The following is a 21,332-nucleotide window of genomic DNA, read 5'->3' as shown; positions in this document are numbered from 1 at the left end:
GGAAAGCACATCCCCCAAATGTGTATGGGGTGGTGGGCCTTCCTGGCGCTGCTTCACCCTCATGGAGATGCTGTGCAGTGTATGAGACACTTGAAAAATCAAAGGGAGTCTCTGAGGCTGTGCCCAGCCACATCGCCTGAGGTCAACAACAAGTGTCAGCCAGCAGAGATGCCACTGAGAGATGTGGCCAAGGCCCTGGACAGGATCCACCACAGTTTTGGAAAAAACAACAGCTTTGGAACAGGCTGTGTAGGCTGCAGAATTGGCATTGGGCTCGCCCACATGTACCAGACCTAGTCCCCAGACGCTCCATTTTCTACCCTCCCTGGAGTCTGTGCTGAGAGGACGTGGCTCCTTATCACCCTTACACTCTGCGTTCCCCCAGACGTCACTTCTCGCTCGTGAGTCCCATTGGCAGGACGTCAGAACTTGCTCTGACCCACGCTTCTTGGGCTGCTGCCTGACTATGAAGCATCACTGACTTCCTGGCAGCCATACCCTCCACCACCACTCCTGGGGTGCCATGTGGAATCCCAACAAAATAGGCCTCCGCCAGATGAGCAGGACACTTCCCTCCAGTGAGCCAAGAACTGTGCACCCAAGAGACGGCACCAGGTCATCTCTGACACCACCGTCAGCGCCACAGATGGGTTTGCAGGGGGGAGGGTTCAGGAAGACGGTGCTTCCTTCTCAATTTGCTGACCTGAAGCTGGACTAGCCGATGCGCTGTTTGTCTCTGGAACGGTGAGCTGTGGAGGGGTGTCCCAGGTTCGGCCTGTACCTTTGCTTTTGCGATTTATTTTGAAGTGCCCCAAATAGAATTACAATGTGTGGTAAGGACAGCACCAAAATAACCGGACAGGCAGGAATTTCATAGCTCAGGGACGGGGTTTCTGGCCTGAGGCAAGGAGCAAGTCCCAGAAGAGGTGGGAAGGCCTTCTAGTTCCCTGGCTTCAAAGCCTCCCCTCCCAGCAGAAGGTTAGAAGAGGAGACACCGCCGCAGTCCGTGCCGTGGCCAGCACAGGGGTCTGTGAACACACCTCCAGGTGCGCCTTTCCTCCTCGCCTCACTTCATCACTTCACAGCCATCTCCAGGTGGCCGCCCACCCCACGGCCTGGCGCCAAGGACAAGTGTGGGGCTCAATTTCCACTACTTAAACCTCTGAGCCGTGTGAGCATACGCAGTGAATAACAGCAGTGGTGGGGTGGTGGGTCCTGCTGGTAAGAGCCTCTGCAGCCCTCGGGGAGGCTGCTTCTCAGGCCGGACACAGGACTGACTGCCCATCGCTTGCAGCCTCTCTGTTCCCAGCTCGCACCTGGAGACCAGGGAGGTGTCGGTGTGCATGCGTGACGGGCAGCTTCCCCCGGCAGGGTCTGGGGCGGCGATGGCATGTGGTCTGACAGCCTCTCCTCTACCTCTGAGAACCTAACACCTTGTCATGGGCTACAGGCTTTCCACTCTCTCCGGAGGCCCAAATAGCTTATCTGTCAAAGCCATAGTAACGAGCCTTCACTTTGGCCGCTGGCTGGAGGAAGCGAAGATCAAAGGGGAGTGTCACTGTGATACCTGTTTTCACTCAGGCAGGTGGGAGTTGGAGCCCTTGTGGTGGACAGCCACGCCCCCAAGGCCCACTACGGTTAGGCCTGCACATTAAAGGGAAATGGGAGATGCTCCCCAAAACAACCGCCAGCCCTCCAACTCGGTTGTTATAGGCTTATGGGACTCTGCACTTGAGAATAGACATTTCTACCAGAAATGCAGGCAAGAATTTAATTGATTGATGAGTTTGTAATTATTTACTCCAGTTTTCCTCCTCTTTTATTTTTCCATCACCATTTATCCCCTCTATGCCCACTTCCACCTCCCCCTGCTCCCCCCGACACACAATCACCACACTCAGAGACCTGTCAGAACCAGATGATGAAATCACAGGAGCCGTGGTCCCGGGCTTTGTGCTAACCATTTTGAACTGTCTGCTATGAAACGAGTTGGTGACCAGGCCTCTCCCGCACGCTGAAGGCAGCCATCACCTCCACTGTGGCCGGTCCACTAACGCGCCCAGCTGCGCTGACTCCTGACCTCCTAGTGGGGAGCAGAGCATCGGCTTCCTGCGACTGGAAATGTGAGGCGGGCTCCCGGCTCGGTGCCAGGATTGGGTGTCACTGAAACAGTGATCCTTCCACCTTCCATCGCCAGAGCCGAGGGCCAGCTGCGAGCCGCTCCCCCGCTTCCGGCATCATTTCTGTAGACGGTTTGAGCAGCATTGGTCGAGGCTGGGAAACGGACCTGTCGCCTCAGGTCATTCTTAATCTGTCAGTACATAAACTTAAATGGCTCTGTCAAAACTGAGAGGAATGGAATCCTTGAAGCACATTCCCTTTACAGTTGACCCGCAGGAACTGGCCTTTGGTTTTACTGGATTTTGTTCCATGGAATATTGCTTGAAATTAGCAGGTCATTAACTGAGACCTGGAAACCTCTGTTTCCCAAGAGACCTTGAATTAGTGGCATTTGGAATAATGGGATTTGACATGTACTGAAGTTTCTACAGGGGACTGTGCATTTTCATTAATCCTAGCAGGTTTGAGTTGAAAACGGATTCTGTCAAGAATTGGAGGGAAATTTTTACCTCTTACTGAGTTAGGGAACCCTCCACTCCATTACGGAAAACACTGGACTGGTGAGGCCTTGGCTAAATCGCATCATTGGCCCCTCAAAGTAAGAGCAGGGGAACAGACCACCCCATGGGAAAGCCGTCCGCGGAGGCAGAGCGGGGGCAGGTTTTGTAGCTGTTCCAAAGGGAAGAGGCCTGCCAGTGTGGCACCGTGGCTAGCAAACTTCGCCATAGGCTGCTTGACATAAAAGAGACGTTTCTATGGCATCTCATCAGCATTACAGAGATGACTATTCGAGGACCTGCTGTATGTACTTCTCGTGATTTTAGTGTGCACACTATAGAAGAAAGTTGGCTGTAAAACAGCATCCGTGTTACAACAGCAGCAGCCTCATACAGCTCAGGTTCACCACAGCTCTTCTTCGCATCACTTTCTCTTATGCTTGATTTCATCATGTTGTTTCGTACAGTAACGTGTTGTGCAGACTGGTGGCCCAGGAGCTGTAGGCTACACTATGTAGCCCAGGTGTGTAGCACCATCCAGGTTTATAAGTGCACTCCATGATATCTGAACAATGACAAGATCACCCAGTGATGCAGTTCTCAGAACATATCCCCATCGTTAAGCTGCATATGACTTAGCTAACCTGAGTGTTTAATCTGTGCTGGGAGACTGTGCTAAGAGCTTTGCTTGTATGAAATCATTAATCCAAATAGTCCTAGGATTCAGGCATGGTTCTTATCCTCACTTCCTGGATCAGGCCACTGAGAGGTTAAGGAGTTTTCCCCAAGGTCACACAGCTGTCCCATGCTTGAGGCAGGATTTTGGGTCTTGGGTCACTGCCTCCCCCTTAACCACCAAGCTGTTCACTGATCCTGTTTATGAAACAGTGTCTTCCCTTGCTAGTCTTGGAAAAAACTTCTCACTTCAACTGAGGTTTGGCCACTTACTTTTCACTTTATTTATTTATTTTAGTATATTTTTATTGATTTCAGAGAGGAAGGGAGAGGGGAAGAGAAACATCAGTGACAAGAGAGAATCATTGATCAGCTGCCTCCTGCAGGCCCCTGACCAAGAATAGAATTGGCAACCTTTCGGCGCACTCAACCAGCTGAGCCATACCGGCCAGGGCCCATTATAATCTTACGGGACTACCATTACATATGCATTCTGTCGTTGACCCAAATGTCGTTATGCAGAACTGTGTAATGGAAATTATTATATCAACTACTCTTTAAGTAATTAACACATTTAAGTTATTAATAATTGCTCTAATTAAAAGTGACAACATGGAGAGGAACTGAGCCTTCCAGTTATTTTCATCCTCCTGTTCATTGCAAATTTATTAGTCTGAGCAGGCTTTCTCTTCCCTAAACTGTGTTGCCTGCTTTTTGGAGAAAGGCAATGAGGGGAGAAAAAGGGGGGTCACTTTGGAATAGTCTGGCATGTTCACTAAATTCTGAACTGAACTTCACAGATCCTGACTATAATGGACCAAACCCAGTCTGAACATTGTATTCTGTTGAGACAATAAATGTCTAACTTGAACTGCCCTCAGTGCGTGTAGGTGGTTGGTAAATAAATGTAAAGAACTTAAAATGAGGGTGGGCTTTCATTGTCAATCAAAAATGCAACCGGGTTCCTAATGGACGGTTTTCCCTTTCTCAAGATGCTAAGCCTCAGCCCTTACTGGGCGTTTGCTGTGTTTCAGGTGCAATTGCTGGCATCGTCGATCAGCCAATGCAGAACTTCCAGAGAACGTCCGATGCTCAGGCTTCAGCGGGACACAAGGCCAAGGGCGTGATCTCAGGCATGGGGAAAGGCATCATGGGGGTGTTCACAAAACCCATCGGAGGAGCTGCCGAGCTCGTGTCGCAGACTGGCTACGGTGAGTGCGGGGAAGCCTGGCGGGCCGGCTCGGACACGGCCAAGTAACCTGTGCTGTTCTACCAGGAGTCCCTGAGATACCCTCGCCCACACGCGGCAGAGGAGGAAGAAGTGATAAATCAGCAGTTAAATAGTTCTCTTCCTCACCTCCTTATGCTTGTTTGCATGAAGAGTAGAATTGTATGACTAATAATAAGTTGTAATAAAATTGTACAACCAGAAATCAGTTAGCAATTTCAGTACTTCAACATATTGCCCTCGACTTCTAATTGGTTACTTTTCATTAAAGTCTACTTTATTAAATGGATTGTTAAAAGATTCTGTGACATACAAATTAGAACCAGAAATCAACTAGTAATTTCAGTATATCTATGCATGGCACAGAATCTTTTAACAATCCATTTAATAAAGTAGACTTTAATGAAAAGTAACCAATTAGAAGTTGAGGACAATATGATTACAATTATTTTTCTGGTGAGCAGTTCAAAAGGAAAAATTGATTGAGGCAGAAAGATATCTTTATATTACAATGTACATGCATTTGGAGAAAGAGGAGCATGTATGTGTGTGCGCACACTTGCCCACAGAGCTTTGCACTTGGCATGGCTTTCTCACCCACAGACTCCATGCTGCCACTGCAGCCAGGCTGAATGTCCTAGCCAAGGGCAGCGAAGGTGTATGAGCTGCAGTGAAAACCCTTTCCCCCAGCAGACAGCTTGGAGACCTGGGATCGTGGCACTGCTTGCACGGGCTCCCATGCATGCGGGTGCACATGGGAGGACCGTGTATGGGAAAGGAAGCACGCCATCCCATGCTTATGTTCTGCATTCTTGACAGAGCACATGGAAGTGACTTTTAAAAAACAGGTGACCAGAACTGTCATCTTTTTACCCAGAAATCAGTGTCATCATTTTGGTGGTGAAGTGGGCTGTCTCATTAGTATCACAAACTACAGGCGGGCTCTGTCATTTGCCAGACAGGTGAGCGCTCTGCATCTGGCCATAGTCTGGCAGTGGGTTGGGGGGACACTTCACTGCAGACATCCTGCACCTCAGTAGATCTGATCTGACAAGAGGCAGCCAGATCAGAGCATAAAAACCCTCTCTGAAAGGAAGAGAGAGCAGACGAATACCCACACTCAGGCAGCCAAGGGAGAGGCTCCTTTAAGAGACCACACACACAAACATGTGCTCCTCTTCCTTCTCCCCTGCCTCCTCCCTCTCTATTCTCTTCCTGTGAATGACATTTTCACTCACAAGGAAACTGACAGGAAGAACTGCTGCAAGTCCTCACTGGATGAAGTCAAATACTCCCTTTTTCTTGTGAGGAAAAGACAACTTATACTTCATGAGTTCCTTTGGTTTAAAAATGCCATTGGCCCTCACCGTGTGTTCCCAGGGCTGAGGGCTCTCCCTTCCTTATGTAAGAGCATCTCAGAGCAGAGCCTCACATGGCCTCGGTGGTTTCCATCATCCTGTAAAACTTTTATGACTGCACTGAAGGTTTTATAAACCACTAACTCTTAGTCTAATGACTGCCTCGCTTATAAACATTTCCCAGCCCTGAGAGCACACAGGCTGTACCATCGTTGGCTCTGGAGTCTCTGGAGGCCTACATGGCTGCTGCTGGGTGCCCTGGTTGGGTGCTGGCACCAGGGGGGGCGTGTGAAAAACCGGAGCGCTCGTAAATGTATGTGGATTCATGCTTAAGAGCTGGATTAAGTCACTTAGGGACTATCCAGACAAACCATGTGCCTTTGTGCGCATCTCCGTTGTTTTTTACTATTTAACCAGCCACAGCACAGATACAGCTGTATTATTAAGCAACAAAGTCAACTAACAGTCTTGACTTGATCACATAAATTGTAAATGATGTGCGAGCCGTTGCTCAGGACCCATTACTCCCAGGAGCATCACGCTCCCTCTAATTGCAGTCTGTGCTTAGACTGCAGCTCATTCAGACTTCAGTTTGTAGCTGATGTAAGATCACCAGGGTTAAGAGCATTGCAGTGTTTAATGATTATCTATTCACTTGCTTCCAAACATGTGACATCATGTTGGATCTGCAGCATTTTATGATGGCTCTTAGCAGATGACATCACTGTAGCATGGAACTGTTTTCCAGAAAACAACTAGTAAAACTTCCTTCCTTCTCTTACCGCAGGCATTTTACACGGAGCTGGACTTTCTCAGCTTCCCAAACAGCGCTACCAGCCAAGTGATCTACATGCTGCCCAGGCTCCTAACAGCCACGTCAAATACGTCTGGTAAAATCCTCTAGATGCTCGCTCAGCTGCACATGCGCATTGGGTTCACGGGCTGGGCTGGATCTCAGGCTAACGGGAGCCACGCAGGAGCAGCTGTTTCAGCATCTCAGGCAGCACAAGGGCATCCTGGAGCCAGAGGGAGGCCGCTGACCCAGATCTGGGTCTCCCACCCAGGATGCCCCTGGCTTGTGAGAGGGCCTGAGGTTTCCTAGGGAACGAGCCTTGTCATTAGGGATGGCATCTCTAATGGGAAGGAAAAGAATGGGGGTGGACCAGAATCACTTTGAGAATTAAAGTGACAGTTCTATTTCAAGATCAAATGAATAAACTCTTGGGGAGGTCGCATCTGGTCCCAACCCTGGTACAGTGAGCATGGGTATTGACTGTTTTCTCCTTTGGAACAGGAAAATGCTTCAGTCTCTGGGCAGACCTGACGTCCACATGGCCCTGGATGTGGTTCTGGTGAGGGGCTCTGGCCAGGAGCACGAAGGGTGCCTGCTGCTAACGTCGGAAGTGCTGTTCGTGGTGAGTGTCAGCGAGGACACGCAGCAGCAGGCCTTCCCCGTCACGGAGATCGACTGTGCACAGGACAGCGTGCAAAACAACCTGCTCATCCTGCAGCTCAAGCAGCCAAGAGCAGCCTGTGATGTGGAGGTACAGTCCAGAAAACAGGGACCAGGGCTAACTACCAGCGAAGTCAAGATGTGGGCTGACCACTGGTACTTCTGGAGTGGCTGCTAGAGTTCAGGAGGGAGTGTGGGGGGAAAGGGGGAGGGGAGTCACCCAGATGTACATGTGAGAGCCCAACAGCAGGTCCAGGGGGTTCCCAGCCTGGGGCTAAGCCACCAGATGATGAACAAGGCTTGGTGGTCATGGGCTGGAGGGCGGGAGTGGACAGGCCAGGACAACGGACTCCAAAATGAGCAGGTCTGTGCAAGGAACAGGACCAAGGCAGCGATGCCATGCACCTACTCTGTGAAACAGGCCCCAGGGCATGACCTGGGCGGCTGCAGCAGGTCTGTAGCAGAGGCGGACCGCTAAAGAATTGTGGGATGTTATGAGTGAAACAAGGCATGGGTAGTAGGCCAGACCTTAGCCAAGTTCACAAGCCAGGAGGTCTGACTCACTCCCCCATTCCTAAGACTTGAGAGGTCAAAATTTTATAAATCAACATCTCTCCCCCACCTGCTGCTCTGTATCCTATGTGGCTGTGTCCCCTTCCCCATAGGATAGTTTCCCACCCCGTAAGTCCCCTGGGTACCTCCTAGGGATTCTGCTTAGGCTCTTGGCGCAGCTTCCTGGCCACCCAGCTCCTAAGATGTGCTGGCCACACAAAGTCGATGGCAATGGAATACGGAGCGTCAGGAATGAAACCTGACAGGAGTGGCACAGCTTCCTGCAACCCAGCCTGGGGAGCAGGTACGCCCACTGGAAAACTGCTCTCTGCCCCTGCCACCCTGCTTAATGCCTGACCCACAGGACCCTCGACCCTCCCTAAGAGTCGACCTCAGAAACACTTTACCCACATGGCAAGATGAGGACAATGTGGAGCTGCCTAGTCCTAACCAGGGAAAGGACAGCAAACTTGCCTCTAGCAGATCCTGCCTAATTCTTTCTTTCCTTTTCTGCTGGTATGGGAGCCTGTCCCCCCACACCACTGCTTGGGTAAAATTATGAGAAGGTGGAAGGCAGCCAAGCACAACAACTGAGATTTCTCTAGTTTCTTGGATCACAATCAGTCAAGCTTTAAGCTAGGGCTTGGCACAAGGACTACATTGCTGCTTCAAGTTGATGACTTTCTGGGAATAAACAGAGGTCAGATGTCCACGCTGACTTTATTAGATCTGCCAAAATCTTCTGATCTAGTTGACAATAAAGCACCAGTGATGTGGCTCCAGGATTTGGCAGGGGATAGCATCATTATCTTCAAGTCTTTGGTCGTTAGCAAGAAACTTCCAAGGCCCTGAGCAGTATTTGTGACCATCATTATTCCTTAACTGCTTGGGAAATATTTCAGACCCTAAACTATTGAGACTGGAGATTCATCTTTTGCTGTTAAACGGCCGCTACTTTAGTCAATTGTGATCCTTCTCGCTTATCTGTTTGTGAAGGGTACTGTAGGGAATGATCACAGCTGGGGGGAAACAAACCTGTTTCTCTATCCATCAGTGAGGTACCTGGATCACCACCCCCACAAGTTTCTAATGGAGACCATGGGATCAGAGTTACAGGCAGAGAAGCACTGCCTTGACACCACGCTCTACACTGGTTTTCCTTTGATGTTCAGGGGTAACGAGGGTTGGGATTGAGGGATGGCTCAGCAGGCAGGGAAAGACAGAGCAGGGCTGCAGGGCAGCTGAGACAGACGGCCACGTACACAGTGGCACCTGGCACTGGAGAGAGGGTCGATATGCAGTATGCCGTCAGTCTCCAAATTCTTTTTCATTACCTATTTCACTTCACCTCTCCCCTTGTAAGAAACTGACCCCTTAGTCCTCTGTCCAAATCCTAACCTCCCCGTCACTCCCAAAGGAGATCCAAGCTGCAGACAAAATCCTTTTTTCTGAGTAAACCCTTCCTTGGGAGTGCTGTAATCCCACGTACATTCTAAATGGGAGGGGGCCCTCAGCAGTGCTGCTAGGACAGTGATGGCGAACCTATGACACGCGTGTCAGTGGTGACAAGCGAACTCATTTTTTTGGTTGATATTTCTTTGTTAAATGGCATTTAAATATATAAAATAAATATCAAAAATATAAACCTTTGTTTTACTATGGTTGCAAAAATCAAAAAATTTCTATGTGACACGGCACCAGAGTTAGGTTAGGGTTTTTCAAAATGCTGACATGCCGAGCTCAAAAGGTTCACCATCACTGCCCTAGAAACTAGGAGGCTCAGTTCCTTTGAGTTTTAAAAGGAATTAATTTGTAGATGACATCATTCAGTATATTCAAATATGACAGGATTCAGATGCTTTTCTACAAGCAGCATTTGCTTTTCTTGGGTAAACGCAGCCATTTTTAGGGTAATAATTGCTTAATATGCCTGGCACATTATTGAAGTCCCGTATGAGAGGCTCAAAATGAGTCAGAAGGTCAATTTATTCCTTGGCCAGATTCCTTTCACAACACGGCTTTCCTGTGCTGCTGTTCAGGAGGAGCAATTAAGACCTTTGTGTACTCAGAGCCTTCCAGCGGAGTTCTGACCCCATCAAATGATATCAGCGCTCTGGCTTGTGCCTGGTGGTGCAGCTTTCATGTGTCAGTGAGTCTTTAGGGGCCTGTATTTTCCTTCCTAAGCTTAAAATGAGACCCGAACGCTAACAGATACCCTACTTACTATTCTGGCAGGCCCCTTTCACTCTCTACTGTCCCAGGCTTTCTGTTTAAGACACCCTTGACTGTATTTGTGCCCTACACAGATACATACCATTCTTTACTACTTGGAGGACTGAAGAGCCCTCCTTTAAATGTTATTCTGCCAGAGTGGCCTCACCAACATTTAGCAGGTAAAGACCACTGAAAGGTCAGTGGCTACCTGTTCCCACAGACCAGCTAGTTTCAGGGTGGGAAGAATTAGAGCTCCAAGTGCCTTTGATGGATGCTTTCTCAGGAAATCTCACTTGAAGGACTTAGGTACTTACTGTATCTCAGTTCTACCTGAGTTCCACTGAAGATGAGCCAGACTTTTATGAATCATAAATGTACTTTGCATCCTTTTCCAGAAAAATTTCCCCTTCCTCTGCCCAGTTTTATTTTCTCTGGCTTTAAATCCTAGTATTTATAAAAACAGTAAATGTTACGGTTCAAAGGTATTCTCTTAATGCTCTGTCCAAAGCCATTGGTTTGAAAGAGGTGCGCTTCCCCACTCTCCTGTCCAACTAAGGTTCTGTCTGAAGGCTGAGGAGACAGGCAAACAGCCTTCGTGTCAGAGCTTTTACTGGTGAGGAGACTGACGCAGAGGAAGGGCACTCTGTTCCCTGGGCTGGTTAGTAAAGAACAGTGACAGACGTTTAGCCGTTGAGTAAAATGTTATGGTCAATTTGAAACATGGGAATTTTATATAATACCAAATGCTTATTCTCAGAAGGCTGTCTTTATATTCTCATGCAGAACTTTTGTTACACTGCTGAAATCACAGTATTACCGTCACAGTCAGGAAAAGGAAAAGCACTTTTGGATAAAATAGCTTTTAGATACATTTTTAAGTTATGAAAACTATCACGGCAAAAGAAAGGGGATAATTCTGTTATGAAGTCTTATGAGAATTGGGTCACTACAGAATTGTTCATTTTACTCCCAGGTGGACCGAGTCCGAGAAAGACTGTCGGAACAGCAGTACAACAGGCTGGTGGACTACGTCACCAAGACGTCTTGCCACTTGGCCCCCAGCTGCTCGTCCACGCAGACACCGCCATGCCCTGTGGTGCCTGTGGAACCGCTCCCCTCCAACGTGAAAACATACCATTACCTGGTCGACCCGCATTTTGCTCAAGTCTTCATCAGTAAGTTCACCATGGTGAAAAACAAAGCCCTGAGGAAGGGGTTCCCGTGAGTCCCCTCGCCTGAGGTACCAGTTCCTGCTTATGCAGCATCTGTTTTAATAAGAAACCTAAATAGCTCTTATGGACACAAGGCCAACACCTTTCTACAGTAACTTTTTGGTCTCTTCTAAAATTAATTCAGATTCGTCCACCCTAAAACTAAGATACTTGAATAAAATGGAGTGAAAAACCTTTTTCCATTTGGGGACAGTTGACTAACAGAATCCTGTGGGCTGCAGTCTTACCACAGTTGAAAATACATTCTTTTTTGCTCTATGATATTTGCTACAATTTTTACTATAATGAGGATCTATTAACACTCAGCTAATGTAAAAGATGGTCAGGCCTTAGAATGGAGAGACATTGAAACATCATTTCTAATGACATTGTCTTTGCTGAATACCCTGATCTGCAAAAGTTTGGTCTCTTTAAATGAAATTAAGTATTTAGGATTTTATTGTTTAACTTGTTAAATCTGTTACTTGTAGGTGCTGGTATTCTTTAAGTGAAAGCTGCTGTGTATATTCCTTAAAGTCTGCATTTTATTGAATTTACCAAGCATTCTGATGCCTGTCCAGGTACATTCTGGAAAAATGTTTTTCTATTTTGTTTTACTAGTCACACTTAGAGTGAGTCTTGTGTCTACTGATACCAACAGACCTGGAGTGCTCAAGTGAGTCTCTTTAGTCTTAGAAACAAAACACTACTGGGAACATTCCCTTGTGGAAAGGGTGTAGCTGAAGGGGAGTGAAGAACCCCATCATTAACCTTATCAATGAACCAGACCAAATATTTTCTTTTGCTTTTAACAACAGGTTTGGCTCAAGATCCTGGGTCACCAGATATTTAGTATTTGGTAAATATCTCAACTCCAATGAAACATGTTTTTATTGATTACATATTAACTTGGGCCTACAACCTGTTACCTATCATTGTGAGACACTAAAGAAAATTCAATTTCAAATGTCCACTAATTTTTAACTGAAGTCTCACCTGTTATGTATAGGCATCATAAGTCACTGCATAGTTGTTTCTGGAAAGCAAGTTTGTTAATGGACAATTCAGACTGACTATGAAAAAATGGTTCCTCCATTAGTTTGTTGTACCATACTCAATTAAGGTGAGTTTGGTCAGTTAACCTCAAGAGTAGCTATTTTTAAGAATGCAGATGTACATTAATTCTTTTATGAGAATTTTGAATACTACTAAGATTTGTTATATAAAATTATTTAAAATAAAAGGAAACTTTGAATTAATGACCACACAGTGTGTGTTGTCACTGGGTATTTTGTTTGTTAAATGCATGTTTTCACTGCTACCTGATATAATTCAGCTCACATTTTTAAGACACAAAAATTCTAAGTTAAGGCCCTGGCCAGGTAGCTCAGTTGGTCCCTGTCTCTTGTAACAGCCGGCAGTATAATAGTCATGTTGGCTTAAATCAATGACCCAGGACTAAGAAACTGTACTTAGCAGCATATCGCAATGAAATGGGCAAAACATCAGTAATAAAAAAATGTCCTAAAATAATGAAATTTAAACTGAAATTAAGTTATCTTAAACAGTTAAAAATCCCTAACCAATTCTGATGCAAGTGCCCAAAATTACATCATTAAGAATAACTGAACAAACACTTACTGTCCACAGTATTTCATTGTTTATTTATCAAGATAAACTATTCCTTAGCTCAAATATTCATGTTTCATAGTTCAGGAACACAGGTCGGTGACAAACTTCCGTGGAATTCAACCCAAAGAAATTCTGTGGAGAAGAACACAGTTGCTAAGTTAATATCCAGCATTCTCAATCTCTCTGAGTATCTTACCACCCTGAGATCACATAAGGTCTGTTCCTACTAGTAGCCCATGCTTTGCTCATTCACCTTAAGCCCAAGAGAAGCCCAGTTCAAGCTCCCTGAGCTCACGGTCCTTTCTACACCAAACTCCCTGACCAGCTTCCTTTCCATTTCAGGAATTACAACACCCTATCTCTGGCTTCTTGCTTTCACTTTCCAAACTGGTTTTTTCCCTTCTCTCAAATCCCCGTCCACATTCCCTTCTCATACCCACAAACTCTTCTTAAAAGCAGCAGCCCATCTGTTCTAAACAATTTCTATTTCTGTCTCCAAGTTTGTTTTTCTTAATGGCTTTTAAACACAATTAACTTCTTATATAAAAAGGTAAAAATCTAATATTTGAAATCATCCTGTTAACATCTAATCATGAAATGAATACCCACTGAGTAAAATTTGAAAATGTCAGTTATAAGAAAATAGCAATGTTAAGATTAAGACTCTATACAGAACCATTAACATTTTCTTCAGGGATTTTGTGTAATTTACTTAACATGATCATCCTTAACATTCCTAATTTTCTATCTTAAAATAATCTATCTGTTCATGTTTGTGAATCATTTTTTCTAATGGGCCTCATCAATTTTCCAACAATTGGAAATAAAGTTCTCTGTACTTTTTCTAAGTTATTCTATGGCTAATTAGTCCATGCATCATTCTGCATTTCAGATACTACTTAAGCAGCTATGGAAACGGATTATGGAACTGAGTCTTATATTGGGCAAAAGATACGTAAATGTCTCTCAAGTCTTTCAGAAAAGTGATCTGAAGTCCAATGTAATAGGTCTCCCCCACACCCCAGACCTTGGGAAAGATAGATATATGACATTTGGAATGCTCATTCAGGTACAGTCTCCCTGAAAAACAGTCGCCTTCCCCTTATCACATCAAACTCACACTGGATGGAGAGAACCTTTAATCCTATTTATACAGTCAAACCTTGTTTCTTACATGTCTCCCATCTTGAACAAATGGGTTCTCCACCAGGTTGTTTACAAAAAAAATGTAGAACCAAACTTTGGTTTTTGAAATGACAACCCTGATACCTCAGCATAAAAAAAAAAGCGGCTCCCAGGCCACAAAGGAGAGAACACTTTTGTTGCTGCCAAAACCAATGATTAGCACCATTTAAAAAAAAAAAAAGGCCATCAAGAGGGCTAATGTTGCTAAAGATGTGAAAGAAACAATGATCACAAAGAGGTAGAAAAACAGTTACTGATTTGGAAAATGGAAAAGCAGTTAGCCAGCGACATTTCGACATTTCGGAGGCAGTGATACATGAACAAGCCAAGAGGCTGTGTACTGACCTGAGAGACACCCCTGGGCCGAAAGCTAAAACTGATTCATTCAAGGCTGGGGGGCGGGGGGTGATAAATTTAAGAAAATAAGTATTTAAAAAAATGAAACACTTCTAAAAGTGTGGTTTTCCTAATGCCAATTTAGCAATAAAGAGCATTTTGAACCTAAGTCAGCAAGATGGTTGACTATGAAGCTCCAGGCTCCCGCTCCCCCACAGTAACCCATAAACGTAAGAACCAATGTGTCTGTGTGAGAACTAGAAACCAGTTATGAAGCTGCTGCAAATAAGCAAACACCTAAAAAAGAAACAGCCACTCAAAACAGCAGGAAATTTCATGAATTTTTTCCTCCCACCCTCAGGGTAACTGTGGTTAGGAGGAACCCAGCCAGCTCCTGGCTTCTCCCTCAGGACAGGAGGCGGAGAACTGGCTGCATTCTGGCTTGTTTTAGGGACTGTTTTCTACTTGCCTATCTCGGAGCACTAATGGGAATGGTGACATCATTTAGAACCAGCCTGCAAGCTGCTGAAAGCAGTGATGGGTCTCATGACACAAAAGAGCTGCAGAGGGAATGATGAGCAAGAGATTATGATCTGAGCAATCCTATATAATAAAGACCTAATAATATGCTAATTAGACCGAACAGCAGAACAACAGTCCGGACAACCTTCTGGATGAAGCCAGGGCTGCGAGGGCCGGCCAAGGCAGCTGGGGCCACCAGGGACAAGCCCCTTACACGAATTTTGTGCATCAGGCCACATATATATATTTTTTTCTTTTTTCTCCAATATAATAAAAAGCTAATATGCAAATAGACCAAACAGTGGAACTGAACAACCTGTGGCTATGACGTGCTGATCACCAGGGGCACGTGTGGAACATGGCAGGCATCGGCCGCAGTGGGATGGTGGAGCAAGTGAGCGGGGCACCAGACCAAGGCGGGGCGCCAGTCACTGTCATTGGGGTGAGCCTCTGGTGGTTGTTGAAAATTCTTTGCTCCCGCATGCCGCTGTCCCACTGGCGCTCACACCTGCTGCCAGCACCAGCCCTGTTCACACCCGCTGCTGGCGCTGGAGCTGCCACTCACACCCACTGCCAGCGCCCAGCACCCCAATCACTTGGCGCTGTCAGTGGGTGCGAGCAGTGGCTACCGCCCCGATTGCCCCTGAGGGCTTCTCCACATCCCCCTGTTCCTGAGGGGTGACTGGGACAGTAGCTGCCACTCACACCCGACAGTGCCAGCCCCAATCGCCCCACGCTGTCAGCAGGTGCAAGCAGGGCTGGTACCATCAGCGCGTGGGAGCAGCGGTGGCGGAAGTGGGGCTGCTGGCAAACAGGACTGGGCCACGGAGGGAGGGACCAGGCGAGGGCACGGAGTATGGGCCAAGACCCACCACAGACTCGTGGCCCACAGTTCCTTTCAAGGTGCATGAATTCGTGCACTGGGCCCCTACTACAAAAGAAGAGCTAAGGCTACTTAGAGGAAGCAGGAGTCAGAATCTTAGGAGCTCTTAAAAGTGACTGACTATACTTGAGAACTAAGACATAACCCCAGAAAAAGTTTGAGACAAACCGTAAGCCTTTATGCCAGGCTGTTAAGATCTCCTGCATGAAGCAAATCTAAAAACAACAAAAGAGGTGGCTGTTTAATCAAATGCCTAAATTTCAACAAAAGATCACAAGACATAAAGAGAAACGTGGCTCAATCAAAGGAACAAAATAAATCTCCAGAAAACAACACTGAAAAAACACACATTGACTGACTTGTCAGTCTTTAAAACTGTCTTAAATTTGCTCAATGAGCTAAAGAACTCAGACAACTAAACAAAATCAGGAAAACAATATATGAATAAAATGAGAATATTAACAGAAAATAAAAAAAACAAAATACTACAGAAAACTACAGTAACTGAATTATTAAATTCACTAGAGGGTGTTAGCAGTGGGAGAACACAGCCATCTGTGTCAAACACAGACTCACACAGAAGATTCAGCAAACCTGGAAATAGTTCATTTGAATTACTGGGTCTAAGATGCAAAAAGGAAAAGTAAATGAGAGCTTAAAGGACTTATGGGATATCACCAAAAGACCAATACATATCCATTATGGAAACCCAGAACAAGAGAAGGGGCAAAATACTTATCTAGAAGAAACAATGGCCCAAATGCCCCAAATTTGGAGAAATATATATACTATTACAAGACATTACTTGTAAGTAGGATAAACCCAAAGAGATCCACACTAAGACACATTATAATCAAACTGTCAAAAACCAGAGACAATCTTTTTTTATTACAATTTGTTGTGTGTGTGTGTGTTATTTTTAATGTACTTTTATTGATTTCACAGAGGATGGGAGGATAAAAAGAAACACCGATAAAAGAGAATCATTAATTGGCTGCCTCCTGCATGCCCCCTGTTGGGAAGCAAGCTCACAACCGGGTTTATAGATCCATGCTCAACCACTGAGCCACAGAGGGCAAGGCAACCTTTAAAAAGTAGCAAGTGAAAAATGGATTCAGTCTACAACAGGGCCTGTTATATTAGCAATGGATTTCTCAGCATGAACCTTGCAGATCAGAAGGCTACCCATTAATATATTTAAAGTGCTCACAAAAAACACCCTATATCCAGGAAAACTGTCCTTCAAAAATAAGAAATTAAAGGCATTCTCAGGTAAACAACAGCTAAAGGATATGGAGTTCATTACTAATAGGCCTGCAATGGGAGTTGCAAATTAAAACGGGGCCTGCAAGTTGAAATAAAAGTGCACACGACATTAAAAATAGGCAAAGAACTTGAATAGACATTTCCTCAAAGAACATATACAAATGGCCAACAAGCATGATAAAAGATGCTCAACATCATGAAACAGAAAACAAGTTTGCTGAGGAAGTGAAGAAATTGGAACCCTTTTTACACTGTTGCTAGAGTGTAAAAATTATGCAAAATAAGTATGGCAGATCCTTACAAAGTAAAATAGAACTACTATATGATCCAGCAACTCCACTTCTGGGTATTTACTCAGAGAGATTATTTATAAAAGCGGTGGGCAGTTAGACTTGAGTGGAGAAAGGACCATGGGCCAGGTACAGGAGGTCACCAGGGTGGAAAGCCCCAGGTGCCTACCATCAATCAACTGTAGGTAGGCCCTCATCCCCAGGGTGACCCCCAGTCACCAGGTTCTGAACCCCTGACCTTGCCTCCTAGAGATAACTTCTAGGCCTCAGTTGAATTCCAGTTCCAGGCCCAGATAAGCAACAAAACCAGCCTCAGGACCAGCTCATAGAATAAAGACCCCCTGCCCTGGTGCCACAATCAATCAATGAAGACCACACCCTGAAGGACACACCTGGAAACCTGATGACTATTCTATTGAGATCTTCTCCTGGGACCTCCCCTAAAATCTCCACCCTTAGAACCCTTAGGACCCAGGACAGGAAGTGTGCTCTCCCTCCCAGGAGCACAGCCTTTGCCTTTGCTCTCCCCGTCCCTGCCCCAGGCAAGTTACCATTAGCTTCCTCACTCCCGAGCTCCTAGGGCCCTTCCTTTGTCTCCATAACTTGTTTCCTAAGCCCATTTCTTCTAGGAATTACTTAATGTTCTTTTACAGTTTGGGTCTTGGCTCCGAATTCTTTCTTAGCCAGAAACCAGGTCTGGTCTGACCCCACCTGTCTACACGTGGTGTCTTTCCCACTGCTAACAACATAAACATCATACCAGTATTATGCATAAGTCAAAAAACAGAAGCAATCCAAGTGTCTGATGGATAAATGAACAAAATATGGTATATACATAAAATGCAATAGTTAGCTTTAAAAAGGATATTCTGACACATGCTGTAACAGATGAACCTTGAGGGCATTACATTAAGTGAAATAGGCCAGTCACAAAAAGACAAATACTCTGATATAAATGGTGGTTGCCAGGAATGGGAGGGAATGAAGAGTTGTTTAAATGGGTACAGAGTTTCAGTTTTGTAAGATGAAGAGTTCTGGAGATTGGTTACAGGACAATGTGGATTTGCTTAACAATACTGAATTATACATTAAAAATAGTTAAGGTGGTACCACAATTTTAACAATTTTTAAATGATAACTTCATATTACCTTTACATTCCAAGATCACTTTGTACTCTGAAAGATACCAGCCTTCCTCATCTCCTCAAAATCTTTCATGGAATCATAATTTCTGTAGAAATCTGCATATGCCTTCTTTCTTGGTTCAGCTACACCGAACTGAAAAAGAGCATATCCCATTATGGCTTATTTTTTAGATTAGAAACTTATCATCTAAAGACAACATAAATCAAACTGTTTGTGTTCACCTTTAACTTGACCCCTGTATTTCCTAAGACAAAGGTTGGGGGCATTGACACAGATGCAAGGAAAGGGAAAGAAATCTCAGAGAAACTAGTCGGCAAGGGCCCTCCCTGCCTGGGGAGGGAAATTCCTTGTGGGTGTCCATGGTGGTAGGGAGAGGGTAGACTGGCAGGAGCCGAAGGAAAATACCCAGAAATCTAAAAGGTTGCACAACATTATGTATGTTTGTAATACCACTGAACCATACACTTAGAAATGGTTCGATTTTGTTATGTGTGTTCTGCCACAATAAAAAATATTTACAATAAGGCATAACATTAAAGAGGGTAAAGCTTTAATTTGCAAAGCAATTTTCTAACAGTTCTTTTTTGATTCTTTTTTTCGCCTATGGCAACAATTCTTGAAGGTGCTGTCAAAAAGAAAAGCCAGCCAGGCCAGTGTGCCTCAGTGGTTGAACGTCAACATATGAACCAGGTCACGGTTTGATTCCCAGTCAGGGCACATGCCTGGGTTGCGGGTTCGATCCCCAGTGTGGGGTGTGTAGGAGGCAGCCGATGCATGATTCTCTCCTATCATTGATGTTTCTATCTCTCCTTCTCCCTTCCCCTCTGAAATCAGTCAAAAAAGAAAAAGCCACAGGCACAAAATGGCACTTGTGCTAAAGCCCACGATACCAAACCTAGATTTAAGACCTAACCTAATGGTTGTTTCAATCTTTTCCAGAAACATTTTTTTTTAAATCCTCACCAGATGTTTAGTGACTTTAGAGAGAACCATCAATGTGAGAGAAACATCAGTTGGTTGCCTCTCATATGCACCCCTATTGGGGATCGAACCTGCAACCTAGGTCTGCGCCCAGACCAGGAATGGAACCTTCCATTTTTTTGGTGTACGGGATGATGCGCCAACCAACTGAGCCACCTGGCCAGGGCCAGAAACAATCAACCGGTTTTGAATGTCCTGGTCAAGCACCAGTAAGGTAATTTATCACACATGGTCTTCAGGGCAGGTGCTAACCAATATGATTAGTGTCCTATTAAGAGAAAATTCAGCCATCTACAGGCCAAGTAGAGAGGCCTCAGGAGAAATCAATCCAGGAACCACCTTAGATTTCTAGCTTCCAGAACAGAAAATAAAACTTCGGTTGTCGAAGCCACCCAGTTTGTGGACTTTGTTATGGAAGCCCTAGCAAACTCATTCAGTTTCATTTACAGATGGAGGATACGTTATCTGGGAATAAGGTACTTTTCTATCACGTGAGGTGAATGCAGGGAGAGTCAGAGGAAGGAAGCACATTAAAGAGTTTCTTTAGAAGACGTGAAATTGCTTATGAAAATAAAATGCATTTTTAAATGTAAAGCACAATTGGGACCATAAGCACCAAGTAAAAATCAAACATACATACCTTATAGGAAGCTGCAACCCCCAGGGACACAATTACGGCTCCAACAATATGAAATCTCAGACGCTTGGCCAGAAGGCCGCGCATCTGAGGTTTTGGCAAAGTACCGGCAGACATGGCAGTTATAGTCTCCTGGTAAATGAAAATTTTAAAAAATTATGAGAACACTAAAAAACCTAAGGAATTCTATGCATCGTGCATTTTAGCACCTAGGGAGGCACAGGAAGGATGGACAGTGGACCAACTCCTCCCACAAAACCTAAGATGTTTAAGGGCTTAGGCTTGTGGGGGAGGAACAAACTTTCCTCTGCCCTCAAGGACCTTCTGGCGGGTCTGGCCTAATAAACAAACAAACATGAGGCTAATTAGCAAGGGAAAATAACCGAGTTTAATGTACCCATACATGTATGGCACCCCACAAGCAGGAGAGGCTCGGGGCAGAAAGGGGGAGCTGGGTGTAGGCCGCCCTGAGCTGGGGATGAGGTGACACATCCTGGGGGCTTTAAAGGGTCGCAGCAGGTCAAGAACAGACATTCAGGAAACAAGTCTGCCGGCCATAGAGGTGGGATTATGGGTGGTAATATGGGTAAGGCCCCTGATTCCAGTTCTTCTAAGTAAAGGGAGGAGGCACAAGTGTCTTGGGCCTGAAGCGCCCTGGCTGGTCCTGCACAGCGGTGAGGCCGCTGGTCCGGTGGATTCCGGTCAAGGGCACACACCTGGGCTGCAGGTTCGATTCGGTCGGCGTGCCCGAGGGAGGCAACCGATCGATGTGAGTGAGACACACCGACGTTTTTTCTCTCCCCCTCCAACCCCCTTCCTCTCTCCCCTCTACATTAAAATAATAATAATGGAGTAAAAAGAAATTGCCCTTAGCTCAAAACAATGTGCACAGCAGAGGCACGCTGGGGTGCCCTGTTCTGAGCCCCATCCCTGTCTTCCACCCTAAATGAGACTGGGGACCCGGCAGCAGCGGACACTGCACACCCCTCCCCCGGCCACCGGAGAGCAGCGGCTCGAGGCCGGCAAGCGCACACGCACCCCCAGCACCGGCTCTGCACTCAGTCTGCGGGGCCACCCTACGGGCCACGTTTTACTCCACGTTCCCGACGGGAGCCCTGGGGCCCCCGAGGCGGCTGGGGCCCGGG

General features: G+C 45.8%; 2 protein-coding genes across 3 annotated transcripts in view; one reads left to right on the top strand and one right to left on the bottom strand.

Moving 5' to 3' along the window:
- The window catches only part of VPS13B (vacuolar protein sorting 13 homolog B (yeast)), a 624,807-nt gene extending 612,231 nt beyond the window's left edge, over window positions 1-12,576 (top strand). The window contains exons 61-64 of the mRNA XM_006760303.2: window positions 4,328-4,504; window positions 6,667-6,769; window positions 7,174-7,423; window positions 11,072-12,576. Of these exons, the coding sequence (XP_006760366.1) occupies window positions 4,328-4,504; window positions 6,667-6,769; window positions 7,174-7,423; window positions 11,072-11,323 (782 nt within the window). The 3' untranslated portion in view covers window positions 11,324-12,576. The remainder of the gene's footprint in view (window positions 1-4,327; window positions 4,505-6,666; window positions 6,770-7,173; window positions 7,424-11,071) is intronic.
- Window positions 12,577-12,950: 374 nt separating this feature from the next.
- The window catches only part of LOC102768725 (cytochrome c oxidase subunit 6C), an 8,799-nt gene continuing 417 nt past the window's right edge, over window positions 12,951-21,332 (bottom strand). For both annotated transcript variants that reach the window (XM_006760294.2, XM_015561738.1), the window contains exons 2-4: window positions 20,191-20,319; window positions 18,573-18,701; window positions 12,951-13,073 (exon numbers count right to left, since the gene is read on the bottom strand). In XM_006760294.2, coding sequence (XP_006760357.1) covers window positions 18,588-18,701; window positions 20,191-20,304 — 228 coding nt within the window. In that variant the 5' untranslated portion in view covers window positions 20,305-20,319 and the 3' untranslated portion in view covers window positions 12,951-13,073; window positions 18,573-18,587. The remainder of the gene's footprint in view (window positions 13,074-18,572; window positions 18,702-20,190; window positions 20,320-21,332) is intronic.

Source organism: Myotis davidii, unplaced genomic scaffold (assembly GCF_000327345.1).
Source record: "Myotis davidii unplaced genomic scaffold, ASM32734v1 scaffold497, whole genome shotgun sequence".
Lineage (NCBI taxonomy): Eukaryota > Metazoa > Chordata > Mammalia > Chiroptera > Vespertilionidae > Myotis > Myotis davidii.
The sequence above is the reverse complement of the archived record's forward strand: the minus strand, read 5'-3'. Positions and strand labels throughout refer to the sequence as shown.